This window comes from Dermacentor albipictus, unplaced genomic scaffold, assembly GCF_038994185.2.
Source record: "Dermacentor albipictus isolate Rhodes 1998 colony unplaced genomic scaffold, USDA_Dalb.pri_finalv2 scaffold_22, whole genome shotgun sequence".
Classification (NCBI taxonomy): Eukaryota; Metazoa; Arthropoda; class Arachnida; order Ixodida; family Ixodidae; genus Dermacentor; species Dermacentor albipictus.
Genome location: NW_027225576.1, coordinates 206,841 through 222,902, shown reverse-complemented (window position 1 = coordinate 222,902; position 16,062 = coordinate 206,841). Strand labels below are relative to the sequence as shown.

Below are 16,062 nucleotides of genomic sequence, written 5' to 3'. Positions count from 1 at the left end.
AAATCAAACTGTCACTATGGACAACATGTGCTCCAATTCACGACCGGTGAAGTCGGGAATCCCTCAAGGTTCAGTGCTTGGGCCACTGTTCTTTTTAATATTCATAGATGACATCACCCTAGATATTCTGGTTACTATTAAGTTATTTGCAGATGACTGCATCCCTTATCAGGAAATACGCAGTCCATGCGACCAGGCTCTCTTAAACACAGCTTTAATCAAAATATCTTTTTGGTGTGAAGTCTGGCAAATGAAGGTCAACGAAAAGAAGACGGTGGCTATGAGCTTGACGTGTAAATGGTCTCCCTTAAAATGCGATTATTTTATTAATGGCCAAAAACTATTTTTCCTTGATACTTACAAGTACTTGGGCGTCATACTTAGCGCTGACTTTAGGTGGAACGAGCATGTTGCCTACACAGAAAAGAAAGCTATGCAGAAATTGGGATTTTAAAGAAGGTCTCTGTGCAAATCCACCCCAAAATTAAAACTAATTGCGTACAAAACTTACATCCGTCCAATCCTCGAGTACTCTTCTGTGGTTTGGGATCCACATAGCCAAGAAAACATTAAAAAGCTTGAAATGATTCAAAGGAAAGCAATTAGATTTGTTTACAATCGCTACAGTTCCTTTACATCCCCCACCACACTTCTAAATAACGCTAACCTGGATACATTGTAGACAAGAAGACAACATGATCGTTTGAAATACATGTTTTTACTTTATCATGACAAGCTGCGCATAAACAAGGACACGTACACAGAATCCGTTAAACGGCGATCCACGCGATCCGAGCGCTCAAAGAAACTGAGGGAGTATTCTTGCAAGACACGAGCTTTTAAAAATTCTTTTTTTCTGCGCACCGTTACTGAATGGAATGCTCTTTCTGCTGATACAGTAAATTGTACTGCTGTTGAGTTGTTCATGGCAAAGCTGCAGCAACAATCCACTTGACCTTACCTCATCGTACATTGTTAGATATGGCGCCGTTTCCTGAGGCTACTTCGAGTTCCCCAGACCACATCGAATCGCAGCACAGCTAATTGAGGAATGCAGAAGCAGGAAAGCACATTCCAGAGGAGCGCACGAGCCAACAAGTTCACGTGCCAACAAGGTCGTACGCCGCCGGGATTAGAAGGGGTTCTCGGACAATAGAGCCCAATCGTCCCCCTTCGCCTTTGAAGAAGGCATTTGCCACCACTGCGGAGCCGAGCCACCGGGAGCAGGTGGGCCCTTGTACAATGGAGCATGAGCGCCCCCCCTCCTTCTCCACCTTAGAAGAAGTGGATTGCAATTCTGCGAGGCAAGAGCACAGGGGGATCAAGTGATCAAGCAAGGGGGCCCAAGCGGCGACTCTCTTCGCCGGGTATGACACCACCGCACGGGCGCCTACCATTGGCTGAAAGTGGCGTCATCTGAGCGGACTCTCCCATTGGTCGAACATGACGCGACTTCCAGTGCTCGAAGGGTTTATAAGAAGCGTTCCAGAGAGACCTGAGCATTCTGGAGCATTCCCTGATTCCCTGATTCACCTCTCTCGAACTTCTTGCCGCAGGCCGCAGCGTCCGAGTTGCTGCTGGCCCGTAATGACTGTACGAATGTTACTTGACTCTCACCTCTCTGTATATAATGTAAAATAAATACTTCCAAGTTTGGTTTTCATCCCGAAGTCCGTCCCTCAACCCCTACAACATGCCCCCCCTTCCCCTATCTGGCCTCGTTCAACGCACGCGCACTACGCTTCAATTTACGTTTTCTAGTACTTTTTCAGTGTGCTAAAAATATTTGCCTGGCGCCATGTGTATCTTTCGGTATTCGCAAAGCGTAATGTTTTACAAATTTATCTTGCTCTGATTATGGTATGGTCACTCGTTGCAGAGATGTTTGTCAAGAGATGTCTGTTGCCGTCATTATGCTCTTGAATTGTATAATTTCTAGTAGTATACGAGTTTCTGGCGTTTGTTTTTTGTACCTGTGCATGAATCACGTTCTCCCTAGTACCTGCATTGGATTTGTTTTGGCAACTTTTTCTGCTGCGCTACTAGATTTGGTTCTCTTTGTTTCCAAATCTGTTTTTGTGCTATAACCCACTCCTGCCTAAGGCCCCATATGAGAGGTCGGCAGTACTCCTGAAATAAATAAATAAATAAATAAATAAAGTAAGGCACAATGGTTGGGGCCCCTATTCCAGAGCCCCACTGGCACGAGCAGGTCGCTGGGCTTGGTCCAGAAGAGCCAATTGGCTCTCCCGACCCTCGTCCACAAGCCATGCCTCCCACTGCCTATTCCTCATTAGTGGATGTTGGTGTAATATGGGGCTGTCTATGTGCGGAGGGAAATTTATGCTGTCTAGCATTGCAGCTGCTGCCTATATGCTCGTTGTTACCTTTCTTGCACTGCTCCTCCTCCTCTAATTTCACTATTAAAATGCAAAGCACTCGCAAATGTTTGTTTTCTTTTTATATTTGCGAATTTACTCATTTACCACCAATACAAGCGCTTTGTGCCCGAAATGGCAGCACGAGCACTGAACAGATCGCCAAAACAGACGACAGTGTATAGGTTATAACTAGCGCCACTCTGCTTGTAGGTACGCCCTATCCCTAGCAGCAAAAGGGGGCGAACTAGACGAGGCGTGCTGGAGCAGGGATATCTGTGCAGGTCTGGAGTTCAGTAGGTCGTAGTTTCACCTATCCAAAGCTCACGGCGCTGCCGGGAAAGCGGGCGGACGTGCCGTGGAAAGCGTTGGTCGAGATCCAGCATGCAGTAGCCTAGGTTAAGGCAGACCATTGCCAAGAGCAGCGACGCTGTGCTGGAATGACATTGCGGGAAACGCTTCAATCTTGACGAGTGCTCCAACGACAGGGCTCGGAGCACCTCAGCGCGCTCAAACATAGAGGAGAGCGATTAAGTAGAACCAGCCAAACGCAGGGCGCGCACGCCCTTTCAACCAGCCAAAGACAACGCCACTTGCGAGAGCACTCTAGAGCGCTCAGAAGCGACCAGCCGGAGATGCCATGAGACTCTCCCGTCCGCTGCAGCGGGCCGCATTTTTAAGTACAGCAGGGCGTGACACTTTCGGAAGTGCCCGACGTTTCTGCGCAGGTGCGAGTAAGAGCACGTGCGAGAGAGAAAATCTGGCAGCGTTTGCTCCTTGAATATCAGACTTTGCTTAGGCACTATGGAGGAGAAGTTTCTGTGCTCATGTTGTATGCGTTTGTCCCCTAGGCATGCCGGCATTGCGGAGTGGGGTCGAGTTTGTTTTCGCTGCGACGCTGGCTGCCCGCGCGGTGAGGCAGTGGGCACAGACGCACCATTCAGCGATTGCTGTGTCTGAAGGTATGTCGAACAGACTTTGTCCTCTACCTTCAAGAAACATCACTGATTTTACCGGGGGAGCAGTACAGACCATAGTAGAAGCCACTGCATGATGTCACGCTGTGACATCAGGCAGTGGCTTTGGGTCTTGCCAATGTTAGGTTAGGTTGCCTTCGGTTTAGGTTAGTTATAGGTAAAATTAAGTTAGTGTAAAAGGCGTTAGGGTGGCCAGGCGTATTCTCACAGCTGTTACGCTGTGCCAGTTTTTGTATTTGCATCTCGGCCACATGAGGTTAACATTACGTTACGTTAAGCTAGGTTAGGTTAGAGTAAAAAACGTTAGGGTAGCGTGGCGTATTTTCACGGTGCTTACACCGTGAGGATTATTGTATTTGCGTCAGGGCCATGTTTGGTTAGGTTAGTTAGTTAATTAAATGAGGTTTAATGGCACAAAAGCAGCTAAGGCTGTGCTGCGCCAAACACGAGGTGTTTTAAAATCCAGTTTATGAAGGAAAAGGCTGTGTTAATAATCTATATTTTATGTAAAAAGCCAGTGTCATCTAGAAATTTACGGACGTCACATAATGAGAATATCATCACCTAAAATTATAACAGGGTGTAAAGGTATGTGTAGTTGATATAATTTGTGCAAAAATGCTCGTCTGTGTGTTTCAATATGCGTGCATGTCAGTAATAGTATGTGCATAACTGTTAGTGGCTCTTGACATTTCTCGCATGTTGGCGTGTCTTCTTTCGTCAGTAAATAATTGTGTGTGAGGTGTGAGTGCCCAATGCGTAGTCGGCATAAAACTACTTCGATGAACCACTCCTGATAATAATATGACTTCCACTCGCCAACTATGGGTTTAGTGAGATGTAGCTTGTTGTTGGCACAACAGTCCCATTCATATTGCCATTTTGCCGTTAAGGCTTTTCTAATCGCACGGATGCTATCTTTGTATGGAAGTGTTGTGTTTGTTATCTTTTTGTACGGCTGCCATCGATGCACATCTATCAGCTGCTTCGTTACCCGGTATCCCAAATGACTTGGAACCCAGCAGAAACGAATTGACCTCCCGTATTTGTTAAGCGCCAACATATTTAAAATGTCTCCTATCAGGGGTTCACACTCAGATTTCAGCTGCAGAGCCTTCAGTGTGCTTAAAGAGTCAGTGTACATGAGTGCATGTTTGTGTTTATCAGTTATAACCTTTTTAACAACAACCCTGATAGCGTAAACTTCGGCCGTGAAAACAGAGGCGTGTTATGGCAATTGAATACTTGTTTCCCAATTTTCCGTTACGGCCCCCACACCCACGTGATCTTTTGTTTTAGAGCATCATTTGTCCTGAAGTGCACGGAATTCTTGTATAATGTGTTCGTGTGGGATGTCTCTTTTTTTTAGGTGTGTTAACATCCAATCACATAAGTGTGTGAAATCATACCACGGGGCCAACCGTTGTAGTTTTTTGGCAACCTGGAGGACTTCCCAGTGAATGTCATAATCCCGACAGTATTGCTCATACTGCAGGACATGTGGCCCAATCGTGTTTGGTTTATTTGTATAGTGTAGGCGTGAGTTGCATTGTGTGAGGATGTTGTAGCATATGTGTTGTGGTGATGACTGAATTCTTAGCACGTAGGAAAAAGTGAGTAATGCTCTGCGCTACTGTAAGGAAGGTTCATTACACTCACCGTATAAACTTTGAATAGGTGAAGTTCTGTTGGCACCACTTGCCAGTCGCAGTCCAAGGTTATGTACTGGATCAAGTCATTGGATGTAGGACTGTCTGGCTGAGCCGTAAACAACGGAGCCGTAGTCTAAAAGGCTACGAACAAGAGCCCGTTAAATACGTAGAAGACACGTTCGGTCGGAACCCCAGTGCTTATGAGATAAAACTTTCAGGATATTCAATGCTTTATTTGCTTTAATCTTTAGTGTTTTTATGTGAGTTAGGAAGTTAAGTTTGGTGTCAAAGGTTACTCCTAAAAATTTATGGTCTTGTTTCACCGGCAGTATGGTGTCGTTCAATTTTAGGACTGGATCGCTGTGTAGACCTCGTTTCTGAGAGAACAAAACAGTAACTGTTTTCTGTGTGGAGAAATGGAAACCATTTTTGTTAGCTCATTGTGTAAGTTTATTTATTGTCATTTGAAGCTGCCTTTCACAGGTTGACAAATTTGAGGCGCCACTTGGAGATCGTCTACGTAAATAGAGTGCATAAGAGACGACGGTATAACCTTATTAACTGAATTCATCTTTACTATAAACAGCGTCGTGCTGAGAACACAGCCTTGCGAAACGCCATTTTCCTGCGTAAATGTATTAGAATGAACTGCACCCAGCCGTACCTGAAATGTTCTATTAGACATAAAATCAGTTAGGCAATTCAGCATTTTGCCACGGATGCCGAGGTCAGCCAGGTCTCTTAAAATTCCATATCTCCATGTGATGAGCAAAACGTGAACAAGGTGAATGCAGGAGCCAACGTTTCGACAAGTGGACTTGTCTTCTTCAAGTCCACTTGTCGAAACGCCTTAAAGAAGACAAGTCCAAGTGCCTTGAATAAGACAAGTCCACTTGTCGAAACGTTGGCTCCTGCATTCACCTTGTTCACGTTTTGCTCATCGTCTTGAATTGCCATCTCCCGCATTCCCCGTCTTTTCTCTGCATATCTCCATGTGGTATCATAGGCTTTTTCTAGATCGAAGAAAACTGCAAGACAGTGTTGTTTGTGTAAAAATGCATACCGAATTTCATGTTCTAGACGGACAAGATGGTCAGTAGTTGAACAACGCTTTTTATATCCACACTGATGGGGGTCTATGAGGTTTCTTGATTCTAAAATAAATGATAGCCTTATATTGATAATGCTTTCATATGATTTTGCCAAACAGCTCGTGAGGGCAATGGGTCTGTACCTGCTTGCGGATGTTGGGGATTTACCGGCTTTTAGAAATGGGACTACTATTGCTTTTTTCCACTCTTCGGGCATTAAACCAGATTCCCAGATTATGTTGAAAAATTTAAGGAGAACTTCTACAGATGCCTGAGATAGATGAGCCAGCATGGCGTAGTGAATACAGTCGTGTCCTGGCGCTGTGTTTTTCCCTGCAGAAATGACTCTGTTTAATTCTTGTTGTGTGAGGGGGGCATTGTATGGTTCATTTACCGCACCAGTAGTGGGCAGCTTCTGTTTTTCAGCAGACTGTTTGTACTGCAAAAATTCCTTTGTATAATTCCCTGAACTGGATACATCCTGCCTGTTCTTGTATTGTTGTTTGTGTGTCTGGACTTGTAAGTAACGGTATTGTATAAGATGAGTAATCTCCCCGAAACTTTCCAACCTGTTCCCACATGCATTTAGATGTGATTGAACTGTTTATGGAAGATACGTATTTCTTCCATGATGATTTTTCAGCCTGCCTTCTGATAAATCGTGCCTTGGCTTTGGCCTGTTTAAAGCATAAAAGGTTAGTATAGGTGGGGTGTCTTCGTAACATACCCCAGGCCCTATTCTGAAGCTTTTTTGTTTCTGTGCACTCAGGAGTCCACCAAAAGAAAAGCTTTTTTCCCACAAGGTTGGATGTTTGAGGTATTGATTCTTCTGCCGCTGAAATTAAAACCGCAGTGAATTTCTCATTAATTTCATTTACATTGAGTTCATTTAAGAAGACTTCTTCGGGTTTTGCATGTTCCATAAAAAGCGGCCAGTCGGCAAGATCTACTTTCCAGCGACGTGGCTTAGAGTTTATGGTACGTAATGTGGATGATAGCTTGATAAATGCCGGCAAATGATTCCTTCCATATGAAGTGTCGAGGACTTCCCACTTAAAATCACGAAAGACAGAGGGTGAGCAGAAGGCTAAATCTAGACAGCTAAATTTGCGTGAGCTCGGTGAAAAATATGTTGGTGAACCCGAGTTTAAAAGACATATGCTGTTAGACAAAATAAAATCTTCGATTACTTGCCCTCTTTGGTCTGCTCTATCGCTGCCCCAGAGGGTACAATGGGGATTAAAATCTCCTACTAAAATAAAAGGCTCCAGCAACTGGTGTATTAGATTTTCCAGTTGTCTAGTAGTGAAATGAGTACGGGGTGGGATGTTAAGTGAACAGATGGTGATGGTTTTATGTGATAGAACGGTGACGGTGACAGCCTAATGCAATAATGCAATAATGCAATATTTTCATCCTACTAAAATCATAGTTATGCTGTAGAACTCGGTGTTCACACTGTTTCAATACTGTAGCCTTGTCTGGTGCATCACGGGCATTATAAATTTTTCTAGATTGCATTTGCTTCAAAAAAGAGCAGTCATTGTATAGCAAATATGCTTTTTTCGTGGCCAACAAAATAAATTTTTCTAAAATTTAATATTCTTCCTGTCTTTGCATTGTACAACTATAGGTCGATCATCATCAACCTATTTTTATGTCCACTGCAGGACGAAGGCCTCTTCCGACGATCTCCAATTACCCCTGTCTTGCACTACCCGATTCCAACTTGTGCCTGCAAGTTTCCTACTTTCATCACCCCATCTAATTTTCTGCCATCCTCGACTACGCTTCCCTTTTCTCGGCACTCATTCTGCAATTCTGATAGTCCACCGGTTATCTGCTCTATGAATTGTGTGGCCTGCCCAGCTCCATTTTTCTTTTCTCTTTATGTGAACTAGAATATTGTCTATCCCCGTTTGCTCTCTCGTCCACACTGCTCTCTTCCAGTCTCTTAACGTTGTGCCTAAATTTTTATGTTCCATCGCTCTTTGCGTGGTCCTTAACTTGTTCTCGAGCTTCTTCATTAACTTCCAAGTTTCTGTCCCACATGTTAGCACCGGTAGAATGCAATGATTGTACACTTTCTTTTTTTCTAATGACAGTGGTAAGCTCCCAGTCAATATTTGGTAATGTCTGCCGTATGCACATCAACCCATTTTCGCTCTTCTGTAAATTTCCTTCTGAAGGTCCGGGTTAATATTAAGTTATAACACCCTTATGAAGTGTAACCATTGCACTGCTATCTCGCTGGTACGAATAAAAGAAAATAGCAGTATCCGGGTAAGAAGACGTAAAGAAAAATGGCACGTTCCCAACCCTCAAGTATATTACAGCAAGAAATCTTTTACTTACACAGTGCCCTCTCTCCTTAACGTACAAGTCAAAGATGGCTTTGATCCTTTATGTAGCACGAACACCGCAATTAAAATGATCTGCCAGAACACCAGTGCGCCTGCATAAAGGTGCATGTGGCATTTGCATGGCAATATTTGTCTAATATGCCTTCTATTCGTTGCACAAGCCTTCTATTGGTATCTTGCTAGTACAGTTAAACCTCGATATAGAAAGTTGGTAAAATCAGCAATTTGCTTTGTTATATACAAATTTCACTGTACTGAAATTCAGCCTTTTATGCAAATAAGTACAGTCACCAATTGATTTTTCCTACACGGAAAGGGGCTACAGAATTTTCTGAATTATCGGGCAATCGAGATAGGCAAATTTAAATAAGAAAACAATTCATTTTGAGAAATCTGGGAGCCGGCAACGAATGATACTGTTTCATGCCGTGTACGTCGACGATACCTTCACATCGGCTGTACGAATTAAGCAAAGTCAGCCACGCTTTCACCTACACTCTGCCCTGCAACTGATAGCGTTGCCCTTACTGGGACGACACTGTCAGGAAAAGTGCCGGCAGCAGGGAGCGAATGTTTCGTCTGCCTCTGAGTCATTGAAACTCGAGATTACGCAACCCCCAATACCAAAAGCGTAGGAAGACTGCGTACGTGGTGCCCCGCCATCTCGGCACGCCCACTCTTTGCACATGCGGCAGGTTACCTCCAAAGCAAGGTGTGTAGCTGTGAATGTGCTCAGCTGCGCTTAAGCCATTCGCAACCACGTCAAGACGCACCCAACTTACACCCCACTCCACCCACCCTGCCACCCTCTCGCACACGCTTGATCGCATTACTGCGTGCTTGCACCCCTTCTTCTCTTTCCCTTTCCGGTTGCACAGGCGGGCAGGCGTTACTCGTGAAGCCACCATCTTCCTTGTCTCACCCTCACACACCTTCACTCGCACCTATAGCCGCACACTGTGCATGGGGCGTGATAGGATCTTATTGCGCTAGGACTTTATACAGAACATGATGCGGCTCCACTTCGGCAGTTGCTCTCGTCGCACACCATTTGAGAGGTGCGTTTGCAAGGAGCACCTTGTATTCAATCATTTCACCATCTGCATCTGCAGACGTTTCCATTTATTGTCTTGACAACTCCTTTGCGGCGGCAGTGAAATTTTGTAATACTGAAATTGTATACCAACACACTTCGTTATATTGGGGTTCTAAATACATGGTGTTCTATGGAAAAGAGGTTACGAAAAGTTAAATACTTTGTTATATCAAGGATTCAGTTATACTGAAGCTCGTTATATCGATGTTTAACTGTATTTCTACTATTCCAGTGTTCTTTTTGTTGCATAAATAACATGTGCTTAGTATTCATATACATTTTGTAAATTTATTCTTTGATTTATACCATGCCAAGTATGCTATTAATATTTTTTTGTTTTTGCTTGTGATTTTTTTTTTAGCCATGAATATTTTTTGAGTGTCTATTAGGTTGTTTCAGGAACGATGCTGTTGGCTTCACATACTGTTGACCGTAAAAAAGGGCAGGACCTTCATCAAGCTGTCTCAGCTTTTTGTCATATCTCCTCTCCTTCCATTGAAAAGGAAATAATGGTGACTGATTAAATTTCCTCTGTGTAATGCTGATGGCCTGCTGCTTATCGACCCACAGTATATGGTCCCTTGTGAAGTGAAATAGGGCACTGAGAGCCGTGGAAATCTGAATATAGCTGCACATTTCCCTGTATATTGACAGTTCTTGTGTTCTATAACCTATATTCGCGTGCATGGGAGATCATAGCTCCTTTCGCTTCGACCTCTGCAACATGCGGAGAACTGATCTACAGCAAAAATGATGGCCCCATTAAAGGGCCCCTTTAAAATATGTCAGCAGAAGGGTGACTACGTGAAAAGTACACATCTCCTTTGAGATAAAAATTGATCTCAGTTCAAAGGAATGTGAAACGCTCCTGCTACAAGAGCATCATCCCCAAATGCCTTGTATTACTCCTTGTTTTACATGCACCATGCTTGAACTCTTACGTTCCCCATGCTTGCAGCAGTACACATAAACACACTACATTAGAGGAAGAGACATGCCCACACAAGGCTACAACCCGGACCTCACCAGATACACATCGCAGAGCTGCTGAACAACAAAGGTCTGGATGGAAGCAGCGAAGTGGTGCAGTCTCCCGGTAGACAGAGAGTCGTTACAGGTGCCAACGAAATGTGAAAGGCAGCTCAGGAGCCAACGATCCATCACGGTCATTTGAGACTGAATCTGAAATGGCAGAGTTTGCAGTTAACCATGATCCTGATAGCGTACTTAACACATCCTCCAAGATTCTATTCATGGTTTGAGGCTGTGTCAAATTATTTGTGGCCATGAACACAACAATGAAGAGATAGAGGAAACGTGGTCTACAATACCGCACTTATACTGGTCACTTCCTTTCCAAAGGTCCTCTCTGTACTGCCTTCCTTAGTAACCACACCCTCTCAATGAAAAAGAATAATAAGAGAAAGCTGTTCTGAATAAATACCATAACTATAACCACATAAAGTGACCATAAATGTAATGTAAAGGGCAAATTTTGACAGCCCAGGAAGAAGAAAACTGGCACATGAATTAAAACATGCCTAGTTCCAAAACATGCACAGCAAGTCATTTTTTAAAGCAATATTCATTGTGCTGGCCTACTGCAACCTTCAAGGCCATCATCATCATCATCAGCCTGTCTACACCCACTGCAGGGCAAAGGCCTCTCCCATACTTCTCCAACTACCCTAGTCATGTGCTAATTGTGGCCATGTTGTCCTCGCAAACTTAATCTCATCCACCCACTTAACTTTCTGCTGCCCCCTGCTATGCTTCCCTTCTCTTGGAATCCAGTCCATAACCCTTAATGACCATTGGTTATCTTCCCTCATTACATGCCCTGCCCATGCCCACTTCTTTTTCTTGATTTCAACTATGATGAACTAAGATGAGGGAACAAACTCGCGTCTGTTCCCTCACCCAATCTGCTCCCTTCTTACCCCCTTAACGTTACACCCATCATTCTTATTTCCATAGCTCATTGTGTCGTCCTCAATTTAAATAGAACCCTTTTCGTAAGCCTCCAGGTTTCTGCCCCATACGTGAGTACTGGTAAGACACAGTTATTATACACTTTTCTCTTAAGGGATAATGGCAACCTGCTGTTTATGATCTAAGATTGCCTGCCAAATGCACCCCACCCCATTCTTATCCTTCTGATTACTTCAGTCTCATGATCCGGATCCGTGGTCATTATCTGCCTTAAGTAGATATATTCTCTTACCACTTCCAGTGCCTCGCTACCTATCGTAAACTGCTGTTCTCTTTATGATGATGATGAGGCAACTGACAGTAAGCTGATCGGTCTATAATTCTTCCAAGTCTTTGGCATCCCCTTTCTTACGGATTAGGATTATGTTAGCGTTTTTCCAAGATTCCGGTACGCTCGAAGTTATGAGGCATTGGGTATACAGGGTGGCCAGTTCCTCCTGATCCTCCCCAGCCGCCTTGCCCCTTTGCATAGCTCCCAAGGCTTTCTTTACTTCTTCTGGCGTTACCTGTGGGATTTCGAATTCCTCTAGACTATTCTCTCTTCCATTATCGTCGTGGGTGCCACTGGTACTCTATAAATCTCTACAGAACTCCTCAGCCACTTGAACTATCTCATCCATATTAGTAATGATATTGTCGGCTATGTCTCTTAACGCATACATCTGATTCTTGCCTATTCCTAGTTTCTTCTTCACTGCTTTTAGCCTTCTTCCGTTCCTGACAGCATGCTCAATTCTATCCATATTATACTTCCTTATGCCGGCTATCTTACGTTTGTTTATGAACTTGGAAGGTTCTGCCAGTTCTATTCTAGCTGTAGGGTTAGAGGCTTTCATATATTGGCGTATCTTAATCAGATGTTTTGTCTCCTGCAATAGCTAACCGGTATCCTGTCTAAAGAGCTTACCACCGACTTCTATTGCGCACTCCTTAATGATGCCCATAAGATTGTCGTTCATTGCTTTAACGCTAAGGTCCTCTCCCTAAGTTAAAGCAGAATACCTGTTCTGTAGCTTGATCCGCAATTCCTCTATTTTCCCTCTTACCACTAACTCCTTGATCAGCTTCTTATGTACCAGCTTCTTCCGTTCCCTCCTCAAGTCTAGGCTAGTTCGAGATTTTACCATCCTATGGTCACTGCAGCGCACTTTGCCGAGCACGTCTACATCTTGTATGATGCCAGGGTTAGTGCAGAATATGAACTCTATTTCATTTCTAGTCTCCCCATTCGGGCTCCTCCACGTTCACTTTCGGTTAGCCCGCTTGCGAAAGAAAGCATTCATTACCTGCAAATTACTCCCTTCTGCAAGCTCTACTAATTACTCTCCCCCGCTATTTTTAGAAACTATGCCATATTCCCCCACTGACTTGTCTCCAGCCTGCTTCTTGCCTACCCTGGCATTGAAGTCGCCCATCAGTATAGTGTATTTTGTTTTTTACTTTGCCCATCACCGATTCCACGTCTTCATAGAAGCTTTCGACTTGCTGGTCATCATGAATGGACGTAGGCGTGTAGACCTCTACGACCTTCAATTTGTACCTCTTAATAAGTTTCACAACAAGACCTGCCACCCTCTTGTTAATGCTATTGAATTCCTGTATGTTGCCAGCTATATCCTTATTAATCAGGAATCCGACTCCTAGTTCTCGTCTCTCCGCTAAGCCCCGGTAGCCCAGGACGTGCCCACTTTTTAGCACTGTATATGCTTCATTCGTCCTCCTAACTTCACTGAGCCATATTACATTCCATTTAATGCCCACTACTTCCTCCAACAGCACTGCTAGACTCGCCTCACTAGATGAGGTTCTAGCGTTAAACGTTGCCAGGTTCTGATTCCAATGGCGGCCTGTCCGGATCCAGAAATTCTTAGCACCCTCTGCTGCGTCGCAGGTCTGACCACCGCCGTGGTCAGTTGTTTCGCAGCTGCTGGGGACTGAGGGCCGGGATTTGATTGTTGTATTCATATAGGAGGTTGTGGCCAAGTACTGCACCAGGGTGGCCAATCCTGCTCTGGGAGGGAGTGCATTACCGGTTCTGGTCACCGGGGTCAGGCCGCACTCCAGGCCTGTTTATACAATTTTATCACACAAACGCACTTTTTTCTTTTTTTTTTATCCGGTGGGAAATTGCGCGGCATTGGGTTTTGAACCACAGTCCTATTGCACGCGAGGCGGATGCTCTACCTCTACACCATCACTGCATTTATTTATATATATATATATATATATATATATATATATATATATATATATATATATATATATATATATATATATTCCTTGTGCAGGAATCCGCGGCAGTCGCATACTCAAACTGGACTCGAACCGTCTTCCTCTTCTCCTCGCGTGACACCTCGTGCACGTGGCGCATGCGAGCCGGGTCCAACTGGCTCCCCGTGCCACGAAAATCGCTGCCTGTTGTTGCTGAACAACACCACTGTACGGCGTGCGCAGTGCCCAATGCAAAGGGTGTGCAACTTGAATGTCACCAAGTTTGTCGTGGCAATATATATACATACATTCAAGGCCAACTACAACAACATTTTGAACCATGTAAATCAAACACCAAATACTTGTCTACTAGTTTTCAAATAACGAATGACCTTTTTTTTAGAATTAACATTAAACAATGTTCACATGCTAGCATTCACAACATTAACAAGTTTCTGTCATTACTCAGTAAATAATGAAGCATGCTTTATTAAAAGCACAAATGCAGCATTTGAAACAAATAGCAAGTTTGTTTACACACTCATGACACTTTGGTGTTTACGTGTGTATGCATATAATGTAAAGTTTAGAAAGGTGGCCTTGTGAACTCATGGGCTTCCGTATATGCCTTCAAGACAAAACAGAAGCCGTATGGCTGCACTGATGGCAGAATGAAATATGCACCATTTCTTTAGTTGAAACGATCACTATAGATGGTGCAAATACTACTATATCAAATAATTTTCCAATGAAGCAGACTCAAAATTTAATCCGAAGCAAGCACTGAGGTTCAGCATGCATAAATAGCACCCAACAATGCCCAATCCCAATGTGCAATGCCCAATGCCACGTCTAGAACGAGTACTGACACAATATTTTCTACTTTTAATTCTTGCGTTAGATAATGGTCTTTGGCCTAGAAGCCCTAGAGAAAATACTGGCAAGCCTTAGAAGATCCTAAATACTGCGGCAGCTTTTTTATGAACCAGTTTCTCTTTAGTTTCCCAGGAGGCAACTGTGTTACGACATCGTGATGCAGGAGTTGCTCACGAGAAAGCAGGACATAGTGGTGTACCGGCACTCGCCTAAGCTTGCTCGGTCGTGCGCTACGCTGCTATTTGTTCCGAGGTCTGATGCAGCAGCACAGCAGATGATTGAGTGAGCCAGAACCTTCCTTTGTTTGATTACAGGCCCCTACACAAGCAGTAAATCTAGAAGACGGCAGAGAAAAAGAAGCAGAGCCAACCTCGGATGCTTGCATAGCCCCTCATTGCTCACCATACCTTACCGAAACAAATGCCCCACAGACTGTGCAAGTACCGCAACATTTTAATTTTCTGTCAGCTGGAACTTTGCTGTACAGCCATTGGCAACAGCCTACCATCAAGGCCTGCATCGCTGCCATTGTCGTCATTACACGAAGGCTACAAAACAATTTTACGTCAATAGTTCTGTATACGTATGGTTCCAAGCGGGTTGGCAATGACGGGCCACTTATATTACGAAAGCTTAAGCGGAACATGTCCCGCTTATGGCAAGTTGTCTTTTAGTTCCCTTTCTTTTCTCCTGAATTCTACATTTAAATTAGAAAGTAGTTATTTTCCCTTCTACTTTCCCTGGCTTCGTAAACAAGTTTTAGGACATGTGCCTTGGGGGACACGTGTTTGGTGTGCCCTGATCTGGCTATGCCCCTGGTTCACACACACACATTCCCGCAGTTTGGAGCTTTCTGTCCACAGGTGAGTTGAAGTGCACGGACAAACATGGCATGCAAGGTCATCTGCAAATCTGAACACCCCTTCAACAGCCGTCAGTCTAACCTGTACAGGCCATCAGGCCTAATTGACGCTGCTTCGTCAGGCATCGGCAACTAAAGTAATGGTTGGGATGGTGCCTTGAATGAGTTTATCATGGCTCTACCAATTTCAGAACGTTCAAAGGGTGGCAAATAATGCTGAACACAACAAGGAAGAGGCCCCTGCTGTTTAAGCAGGAAATACACGATCTGCTTCGACATACGATACGAAGTACGACGCAGCGGAACCAAGATGGTTTGCCAAGCTGAAGCACCGGGTCAAACGGCCAGCATGCTACAAACTGGGCAGGTTTCCATCGTCTGACCCGTCCGACAACCACGCCGTCGTTTGGCTGCAGCCAGTAACAGTGCAGCTAATGTGTGACATTTTCTGACGTTCCCTTCACAGAGGCGGCACTGGCGGCTGGTTTCACGTCACTTTCTTTTTCTTTGCAAGCTGCAATTTGTTTCTGGTACGAAATAGTCACCAATTCAGTAAAAACACCT

At 44.2% G+C, this 16,062-nt stretch overlaps 2 protein-coding genes across 2 annotated transcripts in view; one reads left to right on the top strand and one right to left on the bottom strand.

Annotated features, from left to right (window-relative positions):
• Positions 1 to 16,062, bottom strand: part of LOC139052412 (valine--tRNA ligase, mitochondrial-like) — a gene marked incomplete at its 5' end in the record, with an annotated part of 290,547 nt that overhangs the window by 69,316 nt on the left and 205,169 nt on the right. Inside the window, one exon of the mRNA XM_070529506.1 lies at positions 10,584 to 10,739. Within this exon, the coding sequence (XP_070385607.1) occupies positions 10,584 to 10,739 (156 nt within the window). The remainder of the gene's footprint in view (positions 1 to 10,583; positions 10,740 to 16,062) is intronic.
• LOC135897083 (uncharacterized) overlaps positions 1 to 16,062 on the top strand; it is a 497,858-nt gene that overhangs the window by 468,478 nt on the left and 13,318 nt on the right. The window lies entirely within an intron of this gene.